Source organism: Myxocyprinus asiaticus, chromosome 2 (genome assembly GCF_019703515.2).
Source record: "Myxocyprinus asiaticus isolate MX2 ecotype Aquarium Trade chromosome 2, UBuf_Myxa_2, whole genome shotgun sequence".
Classification (NCBI taxonomy): Eukaryota; Metazoa; Chordata; class Actinopteri; order Cypriniformes; family Catostomidae; genus Myxocyprinus; species Myxocyprinus asiaticus.
The window spans coordinates 14,883,328-14,903,512 of record NC_059345.1 but is presented as its reverse complement, the minus strand read 5'-3'; the positions used below and the strand labels follow the sequence as shown (position 1 = coordinate 14,903,512).

General features: G+C 37.5%; 1 protein-coding gene across 6 annotated transcripts in view; it reads left to right on the top strand.

Moving 5' to 3' along the window:
- Nucleotides 1-20,185, top strand: part of LOC127450959 (endophilin-A3-like) — a 63,960-nt gene that overhangs the window by 18,952 nt on the left and 24,823 nt on the right. Inside the window, exon 2 of one of the 6 annotated variants that reach the window (XM_051715454.1) lies at nt 10,386-10,520. The exons of 3 other annotated variants lie outside the window; for them this stretch is intronic. In XM_051715454.1, coding sequence (XP_051571414.1) covers nt 10,386-10,520 — 135 coding nt within the window. Of the gene's footprint in view, nt 1-10,385; nt 10,521-13,338; nt 13,498-20,185 lie in introns of those variants that run through there. 2 more of the 6 variants (XM_051715475.1, XM_051715460.1) reach the window with 2 other exon arrangements.

Sequence of the window (20,185 nt, the reverse complement as noted above, 5' to 3'; positions counted from 1 at the left end):
ACAGCTTCAGCGTCGCGATCCTCTGCCAGCAGCCACCTCCGATAGGCATCGCGGAGCTGTTGGGCAAAGGCAAACAGGTGACTGCATTCACTGTACAGCAGCGTACAGAAGCACCGCTGGTGTTATTCAGGGGTACGGTGACCCTTTGTAAGATGGCCTGCTTTAGGTCCGTGTACTCCAGGACATTGGCGACTGGAAGTTGTTGGCGTGCGAGCTGGGCTTCCCCGGACAGCAAGGGCAGCAATCGGGCTACCTATTGGGCGTTAGGCCAGCCCTACGCTTCTGCCGCCCGCTCAAAGAGCTCGATGAAGGCCACTGGATCGTCTTATGGCCCCATCTTTGCGAGCGTTATGTAGGGCAGGGCCATGGCTGCGGCCAGGGTCATGGCTGGAGTACTCCCCTGGGCCATCAAGCTCCACAATACCTGTCGGTCCTCCACCTGGGCTTGAAGCAGAACCTGGAAACGCTGCTCCTGCTCCGCATGTAAGTCCCAGAGGGCTTGATGTTAGGTTTGGTGGATGCCGGCAAGAGTCTTGAGGACTTCGGCTAATGGCGAGTCCTCCATGACAGCATTTTCTTCCTCCTAATCCCGGGTTTCAACACCACTGTTAAAGATCCATTTCCCTTTTTTTATGTATATCAGCAAAAATGTGATGCATGTAGTACATTTTCACACCGTAAAAAATAGCTTGCATTTGACCAAAATTACATTATCGTCAACAAGCTGAGTAATATTTTTTATGGTGTTTATATTGCGCTGCACCTAGGTTAATAAATCCATGAACAAACAGTCTTATCATTGTAACATTCCATCTAAGCGCTTAAATCCATTTGCTGCGTTTGTGAGAGTGACAGAAAGCACAAACATAACGTTAGCCTACCTATAAACACAATGCGTCATTACAAATCTTGTAAACAATTTTATCTGTTTTTTTAATGAAAGAGTGAATTGTTAGCCATTTCTGTAAATTGGGCAGCATTTTACTGTAATATGAACAGATTATTATTATTGAGCAGTTACACAGTATGCTACTGTACTTTGCAGTTGCATTATTGGAAAATATTAAACTGGGTGGTATTAGAATACAGCATTTTTTATTTACTGTAAATCCAAATATAGTAAAATAAAAAAGCAAGGAGTGTTTTCAGATATATTCCTGATATTTATTTATGATATTTAGTTCTTACATTTTATGTAAATTTAAAATATATTTCTTCCTCGTCTCTACTGAAATTCTTTCAAAAGCTTAAGTCATTATTGAATTTTGAAGGAGTTCTCACAACACGTCAGGCTTTCCAGTTGCCTCATACTTCACCATGTGCTCATCAGCAGTGGTAGAGAGTGGAGCCGCAAGATTTTCTGATGCAAACCGCATCTCTTTAAACTTTAGCATTCAGAAATTCTATATTTTTATCAACCCGTATTTGTCTGGAATCAACGGCAAGGTTTCAATCCTGGTTCTCTGTCTGTAACCTTTAGGAGAGGCTCAAAAAAGGTGAGTGTTGAATGACCTGCAAACCATGCCTCTTCTTATTTTTACTAGAAAGACTCAGAATAAATGAGAATAATAATAATGATATGGGGATAGAATAGTTTCCTATGGCATAAACCCTGTCCAACAGTTAAGCGCTCAGATTCTTGCTCATCAGATCCTGACGGCAGGGGAGAGGAACTTACCCCTTCAGCAGAACAGGACCTTAACTGGTGGAGAAGGGGTGGATGGGGGGTGAAAACAATGAGCATTACGAGCGATAGCCAAAAGCTGCAGAGTTATAAAGAAGATGCTGGATTATGATTGGATGAGATGCCTGAACTGAATGAATGGTGTGTGCTACTACGAGTCATCCTGACAGAACTACCGCTACGCTTCCATTTCTTTAAAGAAGTGTTGTCATAATTTTTTTTTTTTTTACTTTATTATTTTCCTAGAGGTTTATAAAAAAACAGTCATAATATAATATTAAATCACCTTTTTCCACCCATCTTTGGCCCTCTCTCAGGAACACTGTGGTTTTCTGTGCTGTTCCCTTTAAGATTTCATTATACATGGATATACATGGTTATTCAATATATGTGAAACTTTTATGCAATTGCAAGAAAGAATGCAATTGATTTACAAAATCCCCTGAAAGCACTCAGTCCAGGCATCAAACTACTATAGTTGTTCTGATTGAAATAACAATCAAGAACTGAATAAAGTCCGACCAGTGTTGCTCCTGAATAATTATATAATTAGGCATTCAAGATATGGTGACATTAATTCTATAAAAAGCTGAGAACAGTGAAAAAAGTTCAGACTAACACAAGCTGTGATTGTGAAAGGTTAATAAATCTGTATCCAGCTGTAATGGATGGTTGACGTGAGTGTTCGCCTCTGTACTGTGGCCACTTTAATATGCATCCCAGGTAATGGGAAATATGGAATGTTCGCCGGTCGACCAGGGAAGGGCACTATTTCACTGCTGAAATATGGGATAATGGTTGTCCTGATGCGTTTATTTTGGCCAAAGTATGGGACGCATAAACTCTTATGTTGATACATCAAATGTCATGAAAAACTGGTTTGGAAACACTTTTTGTCGAGAAAATTGTCATTAACACAAAAATTTAGTGTCACATGACAGAATTTACCCCAATCGTTAGCCTGTGTTAATTATGACGACAAGGCAGAGGATCCTTGAAAGCCAATTTATTGTACGTGATTACGGATTTATCTGAACGGCATAAAGATCCGATCACTGCAAACATGACACTTCCAGGAGTGCCAACACAAATATCTCATATCATGCACATCGACAAGTGCACGGAAAACAAATTAATGGCCACTGTTTGTGATTAATTTAATCGCGGTAGACATCCGTTTATTTATTAAAGTTGCTTTTTCACACCATTCAAAATAATAGACAGCAGTCACGGAATTAGCCCACAATACAAAAAACATATAATTTCTGTGCACAAAGATGTTTTAAATTAAAAATAAATACACAATACTAGGAGAAAAGCTTCAGTGTGCTTTTTTGGAACACGAACATATAGCACAATTCTATAAAATTATTGTTTAGCTTTTGAAAAAATGCAGGCAAAATTCCCTATATTAAATTAAATAAATTACCAAACGAAAAACGCATTAAATTAAAAAAATAAATTACCAGAGAAAAATTATATATTTTTAGACCTATATATGCCTTTTCTTTACACAAATTTAAATTAGCCACACCCTGTTCTGTAGACGAATAAAGCCGGCTGAACGACATTTTCTACACTTCAAGACTATAAACTATCAGAACTATTTGTCCAATGCTGAGTTTACTTTCAGAAAACGAGCTTTTGAACATTTTAAAACTTTTACATTTTAAATATAACCCTCTTGACCTCGGATCACATTTGCTGAGCTTCTTCAGAAAATGTAAATTGCATTATGATGCTAAAATAAATTTTAGGTGATAAACAAGTTCAGTTGGTCTTTAGAAGTTGCTGGACAAATATGCGGGACATAATGCAGTTGTGATGGCGATGCTTTAGATTAGATGATTGTTCAAAATAGCCTGAATATCAGGAATGTATCATATGTAAACCCTGAATTACACAGCATCAGTTTTTCTTTAATAGCTGTGCACACAGCATATACACATGGATGGATGGTCCTTATGCTAAGACTGAAAGTTTCCCCCACTACTTGGTGCAGGTTTCCAGCTTGAACAAGGCCGTGACGATTCGTTTTTGGGTCGGAACCGATGGCAAATTGCAATAGGTGCAACGGAGTGGTGGTGGCGTAGTGGGCTAAAGCACATAACTGGTAATCAGGTTGCTGGTTCAATCCCCACAGCCACCACCATTGTGTCCTTGAGCAAGGCACTTAACTCCAAGTTGCTCCAGGGGGATTGTCCCTGTAATAAGTGCACTGTAAGTCGCTTTGGATAAAAGCGCCTGCCAAATGCATAAATGTAAATGTACATCAGGACCAATATAATAGTCCTATCAGAAGGGCAACTGTTCCCTTTTGATTGCAATTCCTCATCTTCTGATTGCATTTATTTGTGAAATTAAAATGACAGTAAGCTGGTTAATTTCAATGAATTGTCTCAATATTCTCCCTATTTTACCAAAACTTCGGAGGTAAACAATTAGGGACATCTGGGAGGCGAATTAGCGATAAACACACATATCTGAATGGAAACGGCTTAAGGGCAGATTTCTTTTGCGATAAACCAAAACTTATGTGACAAAGTGTTTTTTTTAGGCATGACGTCATCACGCACACCATTTTTATCGATAAAAGGCCATTTTAATGGAAACAGGCAGAAGACGGCAAATTACGCAATTCTTTTTTTTACATATTTTCACTTTGTCGATAACAAAATAGTGCAAAAAAGTGGATGGAAACTAGGCTAGTGTGTGCAAACATTAATGTGTGGTGGAAAAAAACACTTGAATAATCTTAAATAAATCAATAAATAAGATTGTTGTTTATCTGTCTCAAAGCAAGTAATATCTCAGTTATAAATGTCTAGTTGAAAAGCATTATATCAAAGTGAAAATAGCACGTTATGATTCCGACTCTGCAGGTGAATATCTCCAGGTCCAGGTAACCTCAAACCATGAGATTCATCTGCGCAGAAGAGTAGTGCCAAAATACTATTTTTACTGATGTTAAATGTAACGTCAGTAAAATTTGATAAACAAATAAGCGCTGAAGTTAAATCGTGTTTTTATCATCTTTGTCTACTGACGAAAGTTAAGTCCTTCCTGTCCGTGAGCAATTTCGAACCATGATTCATGCCTTTGTTTCATCGCCTCTGGATTATCGTAACACGCTTTATTTTGGAATCTCCCATTCTTCTCTTTGCCGTCTTCAGTTAGTCCAAAACGTGGCTGCCAGACTCTTAAAGGGGGAATGTAAATTTGACCACATTACACCAGTCCTGATTTCATTGCATTGGCTCCCTATAAAATATAGGATTTATTTTAAAATGTTATTATTTGTGTTCAAATCCCTAAACAATCTGGCCCCACAAAATCTTTTGTTTTGCACCCTCACAGACCATCTAGATCTCTTAGACTCACTATCCCAAGATCCAGACTTAAAAACAGAGGAGACTGTGCATTTGCAATCGCCGGTTCCAAGCTCTGGAACAGTCTCCCGACTCGTATCAGAACTGCTCCTTCTATTTCGATTTTTAAAACTCTACTTAAAACTCATCTATTTTCTTTGGCTTTTAACCTTCCTTGAATCTTCTCTGTTCCCTATGAGTGCATCTTAATGTTTGCTTGTTTGGTTTGTATACTTTTGACTAGTGCCCGACCGATATATCGGCCGGCCGATATTATTGGCCGATATTAGCCTTTCAACGATATATCGTATCGGCGTATATTTTACAGATATGCGCCGATATGAAAACTTTTTATTCAGAACATATAATGCAGAAAACAATGCTTTAGAATTGGTGTCATAACGTAGTTTGTCCAGCAGAGTGCGCTCCGACTCCACTGTTTACAGAGCTGAGCTGACGGTGGCTCTGCGGACAGGGCGGAGTTAAACGGTGTGGATTTGAGCGATCTCTTCTCCTTAAATTGCTAACTAGTTTGTGAATTACATACAGGAAAGTTAATAAAAAATTACCCCATCATTTTATATATCTAATATAATGTTAACCCTGTCCCTGACAACCATGTCACTCATGTTTATCACATCTGTTTGCTGTTAGCCAGCTATAGTTTGTCAGTGCAGTAAGTAATGTAGCAGATTGAAAGGTAAACATGAGAGCATCTTTTTGCAGCTCAGCAGACAACGGTGCGGTGGTGGATTGTGTGTGGTGAGTGTTGATTTCACGCTTCGCTGTTGCCTAGTTTGTGAGACACAATGCTGGAAAGTAAATAAAGTCCATCTTTTACTCTCCGTGACAACGAGCTTATAGCTAACTAGCTAATCACATAGCTACTTTCATTATTGTCAGCTGAGTGGAAGCTAATGTATTCACCAAACTCTTTTGTTCATGATTCACAGTTTGGTACCCCCTTCAACCGAACAATTCCAGTCGTTGCATTTATAAAATGTAATATTTAAAAGTCTGGTTTTCCAGACATTAAAATAGGATACTTAATAAAAGTAGATTTAATAAATAGTATATTTGCCCTATGTAAATAATAATATATAAGAACTGTATCTAAAATAAATGAGGGGTGATACATACTAATACAACAGGCTGGAAAAATAGACATTTATTCATTTTAATATCCTATATATATATTTTGAATGTGTTGAAACTTGACACCGGGCGACACACCCTAAAAACGGCACAGTTAGATCGGTTTCATGCTGAAGAGCCGCTTAAAAGTAGGTTTTTTTTCTCTCTCTTGTAAATGTAAATGAGTGTAAATGCCAACATCATCATATATGTCGAAAGGACTGATGCCTGTCAACCAAAACATGAGCTCATTGATGTCAATAAATGATTCTGCTTTTTTATTCCATCCGTTACTCCTGGTCGGAGGCTGCCATATATATTTAGTTTATATGTAGGGTTACGTCCTATATAAATTTAATGGTGCAATGCTCAAATATTATAGTGCCCATTTACGCCACAACTAGGCTAAGTTGTAACATAAGTATAGCTGGTGCAACCGGCCCCTGATGTTTATTTAGCTATTTATTTTATTTAAATTTATTATTTATTTAAATGGTCAGCATTTGACTGATACTAAACAGTACTGATGTTTATTTAGCTATTTATTTTATTTTTATTTATTCTTTATTTAAATGATCAGCCATTGACTGATACTAAACAGTACTGATGTTTATTTAGCTATTTATTTTATTTTTATTTATTCTTTATTTAAATGATCAGCCATTGACTGATACTAAACAGTACTGATGTTTATTTAGCTATTTATTTTATTTGTATTTATTTATTTTAATGGTCAGAATTTGACTGATACTAAACAGTAATACTGATGTTTATTTAGCTATTTATTGTATATTTATTCTTTATTTAAATGGTCAGCAATTGACTTATACTAAACATACACTACTGATTTTTATTTAGCTATTTATTGTATTTTTATTTATTCTTTATTTTAATGGTCAGCAATTGACATACTAACAGTACTGATGTTTATTAAGCTATTTATTGTATTTTTATTTATTCTTTATTTTCTCAGTGTTCGTTTCTAGAATTTGTTGATAATGTATAATAATAATGTCAAATGTTCTTAAATAAAAATATTTGTTTAAGAAAGCAACCTTCTGAGTACCTTTGCATAGTCATATCGGTGCAAAATCAGTGAACAATCCACATAGAAAAGGTCTGTTTTCATTCCAGCTCAAAAATTAACTATATCGGTCACCATATTGGTAATTGGTGAATTTTCCCTCTCTAAAATCGGTATCGGTCTCAAAAATCCCATATCGGTCGGGCTCTAGTATTTTTTACTATTTACTATTACTATGACAACAGAATGCTGCTTATGAATTGTCTGCTTCAGACATTGCGTTGAGCCCTCTGGAGGCACACGCTGCGGTGCGCAGCAAAATTAAATGATCCGACGTTTACTACAAACTTACAAATCGCAAAGCTTGTGAAAGAGATCCCTTCCTAGATGTTGGCTAGAGATGCAGCATGCTTGAAACATGTCACAGATCAAAGCAATAGTGATCTATCTGAGGCCATGCAGGTGTCTTTGCTCGGTAATCTTAACTTCTTTTTTGTCCATACCCTACCAGAAAACATATCCAAGCATTATAGCAATTAAACAATTTCTCCAAACAGTTAACAATTACACATCCATCCGGAGATTGCTGTCATGCCACTAATGTCCTTTAACCACATCTGTCAAGCTGCAGCTTCTCTAGCCACCACACACGCACGACACAGTAGCCGGCTCTTCATTTCTGTACTTATGTACATTACCCAGCATTTTGAGCAGCATTGAGTGGATTTCATATGTAGCAATGGACATGTAGTGTAATGGTTTTACTGCAGATGGGTGAGACCAGATGCTTCTTGAGTTATTCTAGCGCACAATGGAATGTAAACCATTTTTGAACTACAGAATTGTTTTGTGCTGATGTCTTTGGCTCTTTTATTTTATAATTCTAGTATTTTAAATGGGTTTCACTTAACAGGGAATCTGGTATAACCAGATGGACATTACCATGGACATTTTAAAAAACTCAGTAGGTTGAATAACAATTAGCATACAGTATTATCCATCCCTAATCATATGTTATTAGGGAGGGCAAAATAACCACAATTTTAAATCACATTATGATTATGCAGTCACGAGAAGAGTGATTGCTTAATCATATTGTGATATATGTTTTGCTGTTATAAATGATACTTTAAAGATGTACCCTAAAATTATCAATTGCCTTTGTTTAAAAGTAATGTTTAGATTATATCTAAACAAAATATAGTAAATAGTATACTATATTTAGGATCGATTATTATGTGCTTCCTCAAAAGTACTTTATATGTATTATTAATAAAATCAAGTAACCAGAATAGTTGAGTAGAATCAGAATCAGACCCTGAATGGTTAAATTCATAAGTACTCTTATCCCTAGTGGTGTCAAGAAAGACATAATATAATGTGGTTGTATGTCCCAGCACTGGCATATATATGATAAGGAAACTAAAGGACTGTCTCCACCCCCCCCCACCACCAAAATGAACGAAAAAGAGCAGGCTGTTCCCAGCCGTGGGAGAATATTCCCTCTCTGCTCCTCATTTTTCTCATTCAGGAAGTGCTGATAGGACAGAGCACCGATATACTTCATGCCAAATCGAAGAAATATGAGTATGATGTGATTTCCAACAAAATCTGGCCAAAAAGAAGGTTTTTTCAAGTTCTTTTCGGCGGTTCGAAACAGCTCACCAGAGCGAACTCTCAGGAAAACATTTTACCAGCTGCCATTTGTCCACATAATCTGTGGATGTTACCTGGTGCTCCACCTACTTTGAGGCCAACATCTAAATTCTGGTTAAGTTCTTCAGTCAGTTAATATTAGTCAACGTGAACACGGCGGCGTGCAGAGTTACCAGCTTCTGCAAACATTACGATCTGTATGATCATTCGCATAGAGGCATTTTCCAAGACCATGTTGTGTGGTTATTTTTTTTTTTTTTAATTAGTTTACAAAAGGAACCAAATCTATTCAAATTCTCTTAAGTGCCCATTTACACTGTTGTTTGTTATGCTGCTTCATATTTGTGCCATCTGCAGCCAAAAGCCATTCATACATTCACTTTAGAGAAATGTTTTTAATCATCTTTTTTTTGTCTGTATTCTGCTCATTTACACCTGTCTGGCATCCTGTTATACACCCATCTTTGCAGAAGTATCAAAAAATACAATAACAAATAGTAACCAATGCATATTATGGCCGTGTATACTTTGTTAGTGCATTCGTAGTCTCTGCCTCAGACACACTCAGGATTTTTTAACAGTCCGCCTGGAAGTCAAGTTGTGTTCACAGGTTCCGCGTTGATACAATGAGCGTTTTTGAGAACAAAATAATCACAGAATTTGCCCAAGTTTGCCAGTTAGTGACATCAAATCTTTTAAAGATATTCAGAGTTTCACTATTCGAGATATTAATAGTGATTAATATTGATTTTCTTTTCTGCACACAATTTTTTTTCTCCCCTTTTCTCCCCAATTTGGAATGCCCAATTCCCAATGCGCTCTAAGTCCTCATGGTGGCGTAGTGACTCGCCTCAATCCAGTTGGCGGAGGACAAATCTCAGTTGCCTCAGCGTCTGAGACCGTCAATCCGTGCATCTTATCACGTGGCTTGTTAAGCGTGTTACCACGGAGACGTAGCGTGTGTGGAGGCCCACACTATTCTCCACGGCATCCACGCACAACTCACCACGCGCCCCACCGAGAGCGAGAACCACACATTATAGCGACCACGAGGAGGTTACCCCATGTGACTCTACCCTCCCTAGCAACCGAGCCAATTTGGTAGCTTAGGAGACCTGGCTGGAGTCACTCAGCACGCCCTGGATTCAAACTCTTAACTCCAGGGGTGGCAGTCAGCGTCAATACTGAACATGTGCGTGCATCAGACAAACGTGTTTGGAGAGCCTGGTATTCAGCATCATAATTGCCACATTTTTAGGATGCTTTGTCAAGTTAAAAGTAGTGGAAACTTTGAAAATGGAGTCTTAAGCCATTCTAAGTTATATGTCCTTTTTTTTTTTTTTTTTTTTGGTATATCTATTTATACTTGTTTTATATTCTGTGTCTCACTTTAATGTTCTGTGTGCACTTGCTTGTTTCTCCTATTACCAAAAAAAATTCCTTGTGTACGTGAGCACACTTGGCGATAAAGCTCATTCTGATTCTGATTCTGAAGATTCCTTTATTCTGTTGTGTTAAGCCCACCTGTTGTGCTTCCACTGTGAGTGGTTCTCATTCTGCGGCTGCGCTGCTTGTGAGGTTTGTTGAGGCGTGCTGCCACCAATTGACGCAACTCCTAAAAATAGACGTACTTCAAGCTTCAATTGCTCAAATGGTAGGAAAATCCATACTTTTATTACCAAATTTACGTACTTGTCAGTGGGCATGATTAATTGTGTAAATTTTTTTAATGCATAATTTTTTACATCAACAGCCATATAATTAACATTATATATATTAACATTAATCTATTTTGGAGATGTATGTGTTATTACTGATGTTTTTTATTTGTTCATTTGGGAATGACGACTGACAAATAGTTTAACATTCACAAAGATTATTAAAATGACATGCCCCCAACTTGAAAGTTCTTGGCTTAAAAAAGGGCTAAAAAAGAGTTTCCCACCAGTAATTACAACTTTGTGGTTGTGATCATGTGTATTTAACTCGTAAATGCGATCATTCCAACATGACTTGAACACACCCAAGTCTGATAATATGGATGACAAGAGTTACTAAGGTAGGATTGGTCTGTAAAAGGATTATCGAAGGTTCAATTCCTGATGGATAAAATCAAGTCCTGTCCTGCATCTTATATAAGTTCCGTGCATCTTATCCGTTCTTTTTGGAGATTCAAAGTTCGTATAACCATCCACTTGCATTTTAAGGACATACTGAGCTAAGATATTTTTTCAGTTTTTCTTCAAATGTGTTCTGCTGAAGAAAGAAAGTCATATACATCTGGGATGGCATGAGGATGAGTAAATGACGAGAAAATTTTCATTTTTGGGTGAACTATCCCTTTAAGATTTGAATCCAGGCAGAGTACAAATCTGTAAATGAGTCAGGATAACGTACTCTTCAAGAGAAGAGTCACACCACACTAACGTCAGATTGATTTCGCACTTGCTGCTTCTCTCTGATTATGTACAGTGATAAAGTATGACTGGATTCATAATCGAGTAGTTGTTTCCTGACCCCTTCGTTGGCTGTAATTATGACAGGCACTGCTGTGTCATTACCAACACTTGACTCCCAGAAGGCTGTTGTTTCTATTGGCACAGACGTACTCAGCATAGTCATTTAAAATAGATTGTAGTGAAACTCAGTCACTTCATTCCTTTACATTTACAAACATTATCAAGGAAGAATATTCCAGATTATTTTCTACTTGAGGACAACATCTGTGACATGCTTTGTAACAGTGTACACATTACACATGATTACTGTACTACTGTAAACACGTTTCCTGTTTTTTTTGTTTTCGTTTTTGTTTGTTTCTTTACAAACTGAAGGGCAAGAAGAAATGAATGCCTGTGGTAATCTACAACATTCTGTAGATGTGGTAAATAGACATTAAGTTGAAAAGAATATGTAATGTTTAATGTAACATGGCACTTAAAGTCAGCCAGAAATTACAGTCTGTGGGTGGTTATGTGGTTGAGTGTTATACATAGCTAAAAAAATAATAAATGTTAATGTCAAAAGGTGCCTTAGTAATGTTTATTGAAACATTTATTGAAACGGTGACATTTCAGTCATCTGATCAAATAAACATTTCATTATTAATCATAATTTTAAAGTCAATGTAAAACACAGTTTGCAACTCATTTCAGTGCTGTAATCTCACATATTTCCAAGTGATTCCTTGTGATTAAACAAAAAAAAAGTAAGGTTGGCCTTATTCATTGTGAATTGATTGGATTTTGAAAAGTGGGTGTTACATATCGGAATTAAGCCCGGTGGTTGGAGAGGAGGGCTTGAAAAAGTAAGACGGATTTATGATGTCAGATGAAAAGGAAAGTAGTTTCAGGCTACGTCCACATTAATCCATATACATTTAAAAATGGCGCTTTTGAAAACGCTCTCTCCACACTGCCGTTTTCAATTGTTTTCCAAAAACTTCTAATCCACACTGAAAAGCTTGAAAACGCTTTAATACCCTTACTGCACATGTGAAAAATCACCGTTCCATGTATGGTCTGAAACACAATTGTCCTTGTGTTCCGTTGCCGGACAGCAATTCCGAGTAAACTTCCTGTCGCCTTTAAAGGAATGCAATGTGAAGGTTGGGAACATTTATCTTTAACAATGTTATTAAAGTGAATAGCAGGCACAACAATGTGGCCACCATCTTGATTGTGTCACGGTCCGGTCACCTTGTCAGGTTTAGGTTCTACCTGATGGGACAGTGGCAGTATCGGCCATCCTTTGTTTTTTGTGTTCCCCCTTTGTGTGAGCGCACAGGTCTGGTTGTTTGGACCACTGTGCGCTCTCCGGTGATGTCATGGTCCTGTCAGCCGGTCAGGTTGGGTTTTGTCTGATGAAGACCATGACATCATCATCCCCTGTCTGTCTTGTGTTTCGTGTTTGTGTTTTGTGTACACAGGCCTGGCGGTGGGTTATCGCTGTGCGTGATTTGCCGCCATGTACCCTTTAATGATGTCACGGTCATGGCACCTTGCCAGGTTGTGTGTGTGCCTGTGGAGGACCATGGCATCATCGTCCCTTGTCTGTTTTATTAAAGCATGTTTACGTTTTGCCCTTATGTGTTTCAGGTGTCGCTGGCATGCTGAATCAGTGTTTCCATGGGAACGCTGATCATTACAACCTTCAGATGCGAGTGACACCTGCCCTGTGTTTGTTTCTCTTATTTAAACCCCCGCGTGTGTCATGTCCAATGTCGGATTATTGTGACTGTTACTGTTTGCAGTTGTGTTTGTAACTGTTACTGTGTGTGGTAACTGTGCACTCTCGTGCAGTTGGAGCTGGCCGCAGTTTAGTTTCAGGAGTAGAGTACCTTCTGTTCTCGTTTGCCGCCGCCCTCGCCAGTTCGGTGCCCAGTGCATGTGGAGGAGGATTCCTCGATCTCTGCCCGCATCTTGGGAGAGTAGTTCGTCACCTGGGCTTGCTTGAAGTTTGAAAAGAAAACTGTGTTGTGTTGTAAATAAATTCCAATCGAACTTTCCCTCTGCTTTTTGTTCCTGTCTTCCCCTCACCTTGACAGATTGTTTTGGGTTGAATGGATCACATGACTGCTGTTGAATTGTGCACAAGGACCAGGAAAAATCTGCAGTAATGAAGTAAACAGGGTCAGTTTTAAAGTCACAAGAGCTGATATTAAGTACACTTTGATAAGTTTTTCTTTTACGCAATCTATTTATGGATAGCGCAGATTCTCAAGGATTCTCAAAAAGTCTCATTTAGAAGAAGTCAAAAGCAATGCTGCCATATCAGGCTAATTTCTTTTTTGTGTTATGGCTAAATTTACCCTGACCTAGTTGGTTGCTAGTGAGTGGAATTTGAGGAAGCCACAGTGACTTACTCTTGAGTAAATCCATATTGCAGGGAGACACATGAGTATTTCACTCTCACTGGTTTCTATATAATTTTTTAATGGTTGTTAACTGGAAAAAATAAAATAAAAATGTGATTATTGTCATGGATCATTTAATATGTTACCTTTCATAACACCTTTGGGAATCTTTTAGGGTATGTTCTAGAATGTTAGCACAATTCAGAGCAATTATAAAAGCCAATATGTCCCACCACATCTTCCAGTTTTAATAGGAAGAATGTTAACACAGAAAAGAAAACTGTCAGGGTTTTAAAAAAAATAATTTGTTTAAAAAATAAATAAATTCACCAGTTTTGTCAGGAAGTATCCATTATGTAGCAGAATGAACTATTATGTGCAGTACATTGAAATAGCTAAAAAAAAAAATCTCTCTTTTTTTTTTTTTTAATTCTCAAACTAAACATTTCAAAAGCATTTCTCTATGTCTGATGTTGCCATTCAACACTATATTCCTTTTTTCGGACATTTTTGTTTTGTGATCTTTGTTTCTTTTCATCCTTCACTCTTTAGATGTCAGTAATGGGCTTACATAAACAACACAGCAGTAGTAGTGCTTGAAAAAACATCAGGAATATTATCTGTTTGGTATCTTCTCACTATTGTGAGACTGCCACCCAACATGTTTGGCAGACATTTGAGAATGGTAATCAGTACTTAGATTGAGCATTTATAATGTATAATTGGTAAAATGCTTCAGCACTGGCATTCACTTGTTTGTTTGACAGAGCAATGAGAGAACATTGAGATTTTGTTGCCAAAGTAGAAAAAACATTGTAACATAAAAGTCAAATCAAGTCAAATAATAATATTTTAGTTGCGCTTTTCCCAAAACAGTTCCAAAGCAGCTTTACAGAAAATCAGTTGTGATATCTGTAACATCTTTAAAACATGAATAACCAACACTCCTGGTAACATAATAAATAGTTTGATAAAACAAATCTGACTTTCTATAACTTTAAATTATTTATAATTTCACAACTTATTTCTGCTCTCTACATATGTGTATATTAATTTTTAGGAAAACTATTAGCTCTTGAATTTTTTATTTTATTTTTTATTTTTTTGGATGTTTATTATGTGCTACTAGTTACAAATCAAAAAAGGAAATGAAAGATGCACACAGCAGTCATGCTCTGGACTCATTTTGTACTTACCGGCATCCAACTCCACATGGGTTTATTATTATTTTATTGAGACAAGAATATGTCATATCTGCACGAAATTATAAGTGTCCTTGTAATAATCTGTAAGGACCCTTAGGGATAAAAGTAAATACAAGAACAGTATATGTCACCTTAAATATTATTCTAAGCCAGTGGTTCTCGACCTTGATTGATTACATTGGACATCAAGTGGCAACCCAACACAGTACCAAAATGTTAATTGTCCCTTAAAATCAAACATAGAAAATGATTAATATTACCAAAGGCCAAACAATATGCAAAGTTATGACATGGGCTGAATAGGAAAATAATATATTTTGTAAGTGCCTAATAACAGCAGAAAATGTGATTTACACAGTCTTTATTTATTTGAGCGTTTGATTTCTAAATGTCAAATAAATTTTGACAGTGAAATTTCCTGGTGCTATAGAGTAACATTTCAACTAATATATATATATATAGAGTGTCTTATTGAACTATAAGTACATTTGCATTCCCATAATTTTTACATTACTTTTATTTAAAGGGGTTATGACATACTCTTTTTGAAAATAATTTTATTGTCTTCCCTGAGGTCCACTTATAATTTTAGTATAGTTTTTTTTTTTTTTTTTTTTTTTTTTTTGCACCAAACAGTCATAATTTAGTCACATATAATAATTTTCCACATTGTCTCTGGCCCTCTGTCTGAAACACTCTGTTTTTAAGCTGTCTGGACCTTTAAGATTTCAGTGTAAATGCCCACTGTTGTGATTGGCTAATGTGGCATGGGGGGCGTGGCCATGTGTCGGTCTACGGGAGAGAGAGAGCGGTAAGGCTCGTCACCTGGTTCATAATTATCTCTAACACCTGTCTCTCTCCCTCTCTGATGCTCTGGCGTGCCTTTTCAAGTCTCCCTCTGCCATCACTATAATGAGAGACAGGTGTTAGAGATAATTATGAACCAGGTGACAACCATCCAGTGGCAGCAGCAGAATGAGATGTGTGTTTTTTTTTTTGGGGGGGGGGGGATTTTTTCCCCTTTTTCTCCCAATTTGGAATGCCCAATTCCCAATGCGCTCTAAGTCCTCGTGGTCGCATAGTGATTCGCCTCAGTCCGGGTGGTGCAGGACGAATCCCAGTTGCCTCCGCGTCTGAGACAGTCAACCTGCGCATCTTATCACGTGGCTTGTTGAGCGCGTTGCCACGGAGACATAGCGCATGTGGAGACTTCACGCCATCCACCGCGGCAACCAAGCTCAATTCACCATGCACCCCACTGAGAACAAACCACATTATAGCAACCACGAGGAGGTTACCCCATGTGACTCTACCCTCCCTAGCAACCGGGCCAATTTGGTTGCTTAGGAGACCTGGCTGGAGTCACTCAGCACGCCCTGGGATTCGAACTAGCGAACTAGCGAACTCCAGGGGTGGTAGCCAGCGTATTTTACCACTGAGCTACCCAGGCCCCCACAAATGAGATGTGTTTTTAAAAGTTGCGCTTGTAAAATGCGGTGCGCATCGCCGGAAATGCATCAAAACAATCAAAAACGTCCAACGAGAGCATGTTTACAAAAGACCAACAATTAAAAATAGCACAGATGGTTGCAAAAACAGTCCAGGATGCCTTCAAAACAGCACAACAGCATGACAGCGCAGCTGAATGAAACACAATGGGGGTCTCCATTTTAGAGTTATAACTTGACATCGTGTTTTTTAAAAGCGGTGCAAGATGTATAATAATGGTCAAAGCTGTGCACGTTTATGTAGAAAAACATTTAAATCCAGATAGGCACATGAAATTGGCCTGTGTAAGTCCACCTTGGATGAATCTCCCATGACAGGCCCATCTCTCTGCTCTTCACCTGTGTTACTGACTCTGAGCACCAGTGGGCAGGGCCAAGGGTGCAGTGACGAAAAATAGGCATTGATGTCTTGCTGAAGAGGCAGTCATATGCAGATGTATTTGGTCCTTGTGACGTCACAAGTTCCATGAATTCCAAACAAGCCGTTTTTACAGCTTGTTTTAATTAAATGCTCTTTTTCTACTAAGGAGGAAGTTTTCAGTTCTGAAACTTACAATGTTTTTATAGTAAAAATGACCTCTTATATGTCAAAAAATCAAGGAAAATTTTATTCCTCATGTCATGACCCCTTTAAAACTGGTTAGTTAATTGGCTCAGGTAACTGTATTCATCATGTATTCATCCTTGTAAAGAGACATTTCTTCACCACAACACTGAATTTTTGAACCAAAGCAATGTGTTTTAATTAAAAGCTGAAGTATGTAGGTCAAATAAAGAGCTTGTCGCACCCCCAACTCACACCTTTGGTTGAGTAACATTGTTGGGGCGGGTCTAAGCGGATAGCTCAAAACAAACTGGAAATTTTATGATGCCACAGAGACAGTGTTTAGAGTTTCTTAAAAAAATGAACCTACAAATGGCTTAAAAATAGTTCTCTCAGTATTTTAAGCTAGAATAGGAGAAAGTATTTAAACAGAAAAAGTAACATACTTCTTTAACCCTTTCTTTTAAGGAACATGACTCCACATGGTTGATGATCAGGCTTTAGAATAACTACATTCAAATATCAACTATTAAATCAAAATTTTTGATGATTTTTAATTTATTAAAGCTTAGACACAGTACTCATACTTTAAGTATAATTTCTCAGTAATTTTTACACCCCTGTACACCTTCCACATCCTCCCACTGTGACATAACGTGCTGTTTGACTAACAACTGTTCAGGGGGATGTCAACCCAGTCGTTTTGTGAAGCTGCTAATTAGACAAATTCCAGTTAAGCTGCTGCAGTTTTGAAAGACATTTATCACTCTTCTGTTCTTAGCCTCTTTTTCTCAAGATGGCATGCTGCTGTGTGTCGTCACTGATTAGTGAGCACTTTGTGGTGTCATGTTTTTTTTTTTTTTTTTTTTTTTTCAAGTGAGTTCAGGGGTTGTTTTCATGAACTTTCTGTGGCTTTTTACCCTCATAGATGGAAACTTTTTTTTTATTTTGGTTTACTTGTCAAGCGCCTGTAGCTTTGAATGTGTCTCTGACCTAAATTTAATTGGATGTTTGTTCCACAACACACTGTTTATTTGTAAGGTAAAGTGAAGCTTGCTAGAGTGGCTGTTGTCACTGTCTGGTCTTGTTTTGCAATTTCCTTCCTTTTTTTAAGTGGAGGAATGTGTCACTCATTCCTCAATAAATTGAGCATTTGTCCATGAAGGGGAAATGAGAAATACAGCTTGTTGCTGTGAGACTAGGCCTTTGTCTGCTTAATATTACAAGCAAGCTCACAAAGTAGTGGTGGGTCATCATACCATAGCCCAGAATACGTTTATAAGAAATTTATAGGGGTCACATCATAAGAAATCAAATTAATTTGGTCCTTTGGGAAAAAAGGTTTGGTGTGCCATGAAAACATTCTGTAACTTTCAGAACTCGAAACGAGTTCTGAAAGTTGTTTAAAACATTTAATTGCAATTAATTGCACAATTTTCCATAGTTAATAATCACAGATTTTGAAAGTGCTGTAATTTGACTGCTGTAAAATCTCTCTCTCTCTCTCTCTCTCTCTCTCTCTCTCTCTCTCTCTCTCATATATATATATATATATATATATATATATATATATATATATATATATATATATATATATATATATATATATACTTCTTTTCCTGTCAAAATGCATGTAGTTTCTTCAATATGTAACAATGTTTTATTAAAATTTTCCAAACAAAGAATTCCACAGTATAAAGATAGAAATGCACTAAAATGGCACCAATTCAAGTTACATGAAATATTTCTAAAAGTCGGTGGAAGGTTGACTTATTAAAATAACAATTCCCCGTAGGTTGCATATTCATTGTATTGGCCATTAAATCTCTTAAACCCTCACTCTCCACAATAGGCTGTGGTGATCCACTTTGCTACAGTAATAGTGAAGCCGCATTCACATGATTTGTGCCACTTTGAACTTGTTTTGCTTTAAGCGTTGGTACTGCCCACGTAATGATACTTAATCCAAATTGTTTGGTAAGATGGAAGCACAACACTGCACCGGGGAAACGCTAATGCTTCACTCCAGTAATTCATGTGAATGCAACTTTAGTTTGCTGTCCATGTGATTGTCGATAGACCTTCCACAGGACAACACCAACAAGCTAGCCTGCCACTGCGTTCCCTCATCAAAGCCATGTATAGTGCGTTTGGCTTTTAGTTGATAGTTGAGAATTGACTTGCTTTTGTGATAATTCAATTCCATCATACAAAGGACGCTAAGTACTTTATTTTTGTCACAAGCCCCATTTGGGTTAGTTTTGTGCACACAGTTATGCTTAAAGAGGTCCTTTCTCCATCACTCTTGTGTGTTTGTGGTGTGCGCGTCGGACACATCACAAAGGTTCCACCCTGTTCCAGCCAGTGTTTTGAACTCGCATGGAGCTGAATAAAATGTCAGAATCTAATGTCAAAATGGTAAATGCATTAATCATGTTAAACATTTTAAATGAATCACATGCATTAAAATCTTATTTCGACAGCTCTAATCCCAACAATAAAAAATGAGCAGTTTATTTTGAACAAGATCCCTAACCCTGATCATTCCCTGATCTTAAGATTTTGAGGTTATTGTTGAAGGATGGCCAGTAAAAATCAATGTTAGACAGCAAACCTGCATCCCATGAATAAATGCAGCAAAGCGCTGTGACTCATTCCACATGCAATGAGCGTATTTACATTGAAAGTTTAAAACTTCAGTAACAAAAAGTGGCACATTTAATTATAATTCTTTGAGTCTGGGAGATAGTGGAAATTGGTCATGGAAAACTAAATTATTATACAAATCTGGACATTTTAAGTGGCCCTGAGGGAAAAAATAAAATGCTAAAACAAATGTATGATATGACGCTTTATATGAGACAGGAGGATCTTGCAAAGATCACGTTTAGCACCTTCTGACCTCGCACCTTCATGACTCACATTAGTGTAATATTGCATTGTGGTAAACAATCTGTCAGCAGACAAGCTACAACATCAGTTAGGGCTGGTGTTGGTGAACCAGAGGTAGAATTAGGTCAGTACTCCGAGAACTTAGACAAGTGTTCATATAAATGTAGGCCACTTCATATAGCCACATTTTATGCTTTGTATGAGATGTGTGGGCTTAGATATTAGGGATGTACAAAACTGCATATTTTCAAGATCAACTATTTGGTGTGTTATCTAAGATTTTTCAACTAGCTCTGTATAATTGGGTTGGTTTTT